The following is a 5,726-nucleotide window of genomic DNA, read 5'->3' as shown; positions in this document are numbered from 1 at the left end:
TGGTTTCGTTTCTGTTTTGTGGGATGTTTAGTGCAATTGTTAGTTACTTGATTTCGTAAATCTAGTATATCAGCGTTTGATTTAGTAGATCTGGTTTACTCTATGTTGGAATATTAGTGCCCATTTCCTATTTTATTCATTGTCTAGTTAGTCAATTAGTTTAGATCCAGTAGTTTCCAGCTTTAATTTTGAGTTTACATTTGGTACGGAGCATGCTCTGTTTTCTTAAAGTTCGTTCATCAATGGTGTCTCAAATGCTTTGTTTTCTTAGTTACTTGAAGAAGATGAAATAGGAAATTAGTTAGAGAATCGGATCAGAGAGTTACTTTATGCTTTTGCTTTTTCAAATTTTTTTGTCCACTTAGCCAATTTAGAAAATATGGTCTTCATTTACTTTTTCACCTTGTCAGCCTATTTTAGGAAATTTACATTATGATTTGTTAGCTGCAGGTGCTCTTAGCTACTTTAGTTTAGATTTAAATTTAAATTTTCACACCCTTTTTCATACTTAGTCATTTATTCATGCTTCCGTACATTTCCAGTCTAACTGATCAATCTAGTTAGAATCTCATGTTCATCTTTCAAGTCAAGTAGATAACTCTCAACCCAATTTAGTTGTGTGGCAGCAACCAACCCTCCCAGAATGTCCCTCGCACATGCTTTAACACCTACATCATTGTGAGATTCGATACTTCCATGTGCTAATTTAGTATCTTGTGGATTAAGGTATTGAAAGTAGCCTCGGATTGCATGTCCGACGACACGTGAATAGGTCTAGAGAGTCTGCCTAGTCAATTCACGTATTTTCCATGCACATTAATGGACGTGGATTGGTCTGGCCGGTCTACTTGATCAGTCTGCGATATTATTTTAGCACGCGCATCAGAGATCACGTAACTTTCAGTCCGTTAGGGTGAAAAACTAAAGATGTGACGGAAACGACAGAAGTCTAGAGAGTTTGTCCGGGTCGGGATTTTTCAACATGGCAAAAATGCCCGACCGGGCATTCTGGCGGAAAAATTTTTGAAGATACAAAGAATTTGTCCGGGTCAAGCGTTTTGGTAGCATCACTTCAAAGACACAAAGAATTTGCCCGGGTTGAGCGTTTGTGTCGCTCGGCCGGGCATTTTGAGAGAAATTTGTTATTCTAAGACTTATCATTCTGAGCCAGAAATATTACTGTAACGCCCCAAAAATGGTCCTAGAAGAAATTTGCTATTCTAAATAAGTGATTGAAGAATCGGGGCTTGCGGTGAATGATACAATATCTAAAATAGTGATAATTAATAAATATGAATGATAATTTTCATATGTTTGTAATGATACAATATCTAAAATAGTGATAATTAATAAATATGAATGATAATTTTCATGTCTAGTGAGCAGCTTGAATTAAAGTTTATATATGAATTAGAATGAATAAAAAATTATTGTTTGAATTGTAAGTTATCGATATGACATTGTGGCAAGTTATTTCAAAGTTGTAATGAAATTATGTCCTATAGATGAAAGGAAAATGTTTACTTAGTATGTAGAAAGTTCTAGTGAAATCAAGACAAATGTGTCACATAAAATAGTGCCACTTGGCAAATGAAAATACCACATAATAATATGTGCTTTTAGGATTTATTAATTAAGATTAACAACCTTAATCCTAGTAATCCAGGTTGTTCGGTCAACTGCAAATTATTAGATGACTCGCCTTAGTAACTCTGAAGTTGTTGTTTGGATATCATACTTGTGTTTTGAATAAACTGAAGTAATGAAATCCTATCCCTGAAATTTCCTTGTTTTATCTGTTTTTTCAAATCAATTCATTCTCTACTTTAAATTGTTTTGTTTATTTAATTACTTTTCTTGTTTTAATTGTGTTTTCAAACCAAACTCAGTTTGTCCAAATAGTATTTGAACCTAAGTACTTGGTAGTCAGTCTATGAAACAATTTTACGTGTTCGATATCCGGTACTAACCTTTAGCTATATTATCTCTACATTGTATTGCAGTTTTAGTCCAATTAAAAGTGTATCAATAGGCAATAACTACAAAACATATCATCAACTATGATATGAAATGTTACCTTGCCAATAGAGAATAGTATAGGAAAGAAAAAGGAAGATGCGGATTTGATACATACATGTCAAATTTATTTTGCAGTTCATTGAAAGAACATAACAATCCATTATAGTATACAACATAAGCATTTTAGGTCGTTCATGTAGATAAACAATTGATGTACAATCAATTTAACTACTCCACAAAAGAATAATTTCAAATGCAAAAGAAATCATTTTCCATTTAAAAGTCACCCATTATAGGAGTAAAAATGCATATATACACTCTCAATCAGTCCAACCATACGGGTAAATCACAATCTCAATCTAGAAAAATAAAACCTAAAAATATCTACATACAATTGAAGAATTGATGTACAATCAATTTAACTACTCCACAAAAGAATAATTTCAAATGAAAAAGAAATCATTTTCCATTTAAAAATCAACAATTATAGGAGTAAAAATGCATACATACAATCTCAATCAGTCCAACTAGGGATGTCAATGTAACCCGAACCCGCGGGCCGACCCGAATAACCCGATAAAAATACAGGGTTAGGGTTGTAATTTCGCAGCCCGAATTTAAAATCTGGCCATTCGGGCTGACCCGTTCGGGTTGTCGGGTTAGGCGGGCTGACCCGTTTGGGTTACGGGTCGGCCCGTCGGGTTGAAGACTTCTGCATAGCGAGCAGTTTTTGTAACGGTCATAACTTTCTCTACAAAGCTCCGATTGAGGCATGCAATATATCCACGCGAAGCTCTTTCGAAGACGGAGATAATGATATGTATTAGAGGTTTATCAGACTTCAAAATCGCAAGAAACATTGACTCAAACAAGACTGCTGCACATCCACATATTTTGTATACATTTTCTAATCCATTTTCTATCATTTCTCAACAAAGATGTAAACATACCAAAATATAGAAATATAATCAAAATCATCCAAGACAACCCTCTAAAACCATGCAAAATCCAAATACGTAACCGACTATATAAGATCACGAAAAAAAATCACTATGTGGTTCATGATTCATAAATACTCGTATATAAAAGCTTTCTTTTAGTATATTTCCAATATAATAGTGCAAAGTGTTTTGACGTCGCTTCGTCATTGAATTATGCGTACTTTGATGATTCTTAAAACAAAGATAAATTATTATTTGACTTATTTACAGCTGGAATAAATTAAATTTGACCAATCATAATTCAAGAAAACTTAGAATTACTCCAATTAGCTAGCATCTTGATAATTCACTCTTTAACAATTCAAAATATTTTTGTTACATCTACGATGCACCTCTAACGTTATGAAAATTTTATTTAATTTTCTACGAATTGATTTATGTTTGAATTTTGAAACAAAGTGTTGATTTATGTTTTAAATACATAAACATAAACATACTATTGATAGATATTTTGTAAATAATTATGTAATGAATAAGTTATTTAAATTTAAATAACTTAATCTTTTTTAAAAATATTAAAGAAAATTAAAAATACGTATTTCATTGTTGAATGATTAATTAAAAATATGTATATAATTAAAGAAAATTTAAATACGTATTATTTTTTAAAAAATATTAAAAGAATTAAAAATACGCATTTGCCCGAATAACCCGGTGGGTTAGCCCGAAACCCGAAGGGTTAGGGTTAGGGTCGAACTTTTATAACCCGAAAAAATCATAACCCGAATAGCCCGACAACCCGAACGGGTTGGCCCGAACCCGAACGGGTTGGCCCGATTGACATCCCTAAGTCCAACCATACGGGTAAATCACAATCTCAATATACACAAATAAAATCTAAAAATATCTAATTTGGAGGAGTAAAAATGTAGCAACAAGGTAATAATAGGCATTTCATGAACAAGGTAATAATAGGCATTTCATGAACAAGGTAATAATAGGCATTTCATGAACATAGCCGCGCCTATAGGCGCGGCGACTATAGTGCGAACATCCGCCGCGGCGCATGCGGCGCGATTTTAAATTTTTTTTTTGTTTTTTTCCTTTATAAATACCACTCCCCACCACCTATTTTTCACCATTTTCACAAAATTCATCCACTCACTATCTACACAACCACTCTCTAAAAAATGCACCGAGGAGACGACGAATCACCCGACTCTCAGGAATCGGGATATGGCAACAATCCATCAAACCCCTCGGGCTATCCTTCGCAGCCATCGGGTTTTGGTGGATATGCTTCTCAGCCGTCGGGCTTTGGCGGATATGCGCCTCCGTCCCAGCCTTGGACTTGGAATCAATCTCCCCCACCGTGGGCATCGAGTCCACCCCTTCCTCCATCTCAGTCGTGGAGGTCTTCTCCAACTCCGCCACCTTTACAGCGAAATCTGAGTCGTTCCGCATTTGGAGATTACAGACCCAACCTAGACGCGCTTCACCAGCCAGCCAATCTCCGTTCACCGAAGCAGATCAAGACGCATTTGATACTATGATGGGTCTGCTCAGTTCTGGCATCCCAGATACGCCGGTAGCACGGGTGGAAACGCCAGTTCCGACCCGAGGAGGTAGCGGCAGTCGGGGCGGAGGCGGTAGGGGCGGAGGCGGCAGTCGTGGCACCGGCCACGTCGGTGGGCGCACTGGCAGCGGGGCTGGCATTCCGAGTGGCAAGGGCAGTGGCACTGGCGGTAGCGGTGGCTCTGGTTCTGGGTCCAACCGGGGCAAGCCATACACCAAAGACGAGAGCATTGCCGTGGCGAAGGCTTGGGATGCTATCACTTTGGACCCCGTGGTGGGCACAGATCAGGCCGTGGGGAGCTTTTGGAGGCGCGTCATGTTTGCATACGAGGAGTTCAAACCCGACGGCGCCGAGAGGCGCGACCCATAACAGCTCCGGAAAAAGTGGGGTAGGATTCTCCATGCGACCAAGCGGTTCGCGTCCATATACGAGAACAACCTTCGCCACGCTGAGAGTGGCCTCAGCACAGCAGATGTTAAGAACCTGTCTGAGGGCCAATACCACACGGAGGGCTGGCCGAAGTTCACCTTGTGGGAAGAGTATCTTGTCCTCGCGGATTGTCCGAAATTCAGGTCGATCGTGGCGCACGAGGTGGGAACAGCTCCTGGGCCAAAGCGTACAAGGCACAACCTTGCCGGCGACTACAGCAGTGGAAGCGGCTCGCAAGAGTTCGAGCAGTCCGACGAACAAGTCGAAGAGCCAGCCGATACTCACACTAGGCGACGACGGCCCATGGGACAACAGGTCTCTATCCGCAGCGCCAGAGGGGGTAGAAGTGTCTCCCGCCTATCGGCCGGCCCGTCCGGATCGCGCATCCACCAGCCCGCCCCAATCCCACAGCCCACGGTGCAACCCCACGAGGTATTGGCCAATACCATAGACGTGCAGTTGATGCAACAACTGCAAGACGTATGCAGGTCATACGCAGGGGAAACTGACCCGTACGTCAGGAACGTCTACAACAGGCTCATCACTCGGATTGAGAGTCGACTGGGGTTGGTTGATAATGCGCCTGGGGATACCGCGGCCGGCAGCAGCGAGAGAGGAGGAGGAGGAGAAGAAGAAGAGGGAGACGAGGAAGCCGACTCCGACACCGAGTAGACGGTGGCGGAGTTTTGTAGTTGTATTTTATTTTAATTATTCATTGTATAGTTTTACCGGTTTGCAATACAACGAATATTCGACCCTAA

The 5,726-nt window shown here is 40.0% G+C and overlaps 1 protein-coding gene across 1 annotated transcript; it reads left to right on the top strand.

Annotated features, from left to right (window-relative positions):
• The first annotated feature begins 4,512 nt into the window (after positions 1-4,512).
• Positions 4,513-4,905, top strand: LOC121791638 (rRNA 2'-O-methyltransferase fibrillarin-like). The gene has a single exon (XM_042189515.1). It carries the CDS (start codon positions 4,513-4,515, stop codon positions 4,903-4,905), a length of 393 nt encoding a protein of 130 aa, XP_042045449.1.
• The last annotated feature ends 821 nt before the right edge of the window (positions 4,906-5,726 follow it).

The sequence above is a fragment of the Salvia splendens genome, unplaced genomic scaffold (assembly GCF_004379255.2).
Source record: "Salvia splendens isolate huo1 unplaced genomic scaffold, SspV2 ctg86, whole genome shotgun sequence".
NCBI lineage: Eukaryota > Viridiplantae > Streptophyta > Magnoliopsida > Lamiales > Lamiaceae > Salvia > Salvia splendens.
The sequence above is the reverse complement of the archived record's forward strand: the minus strand, read 5'-3'. Positions and strand labels throughout refer to the sequence as shown.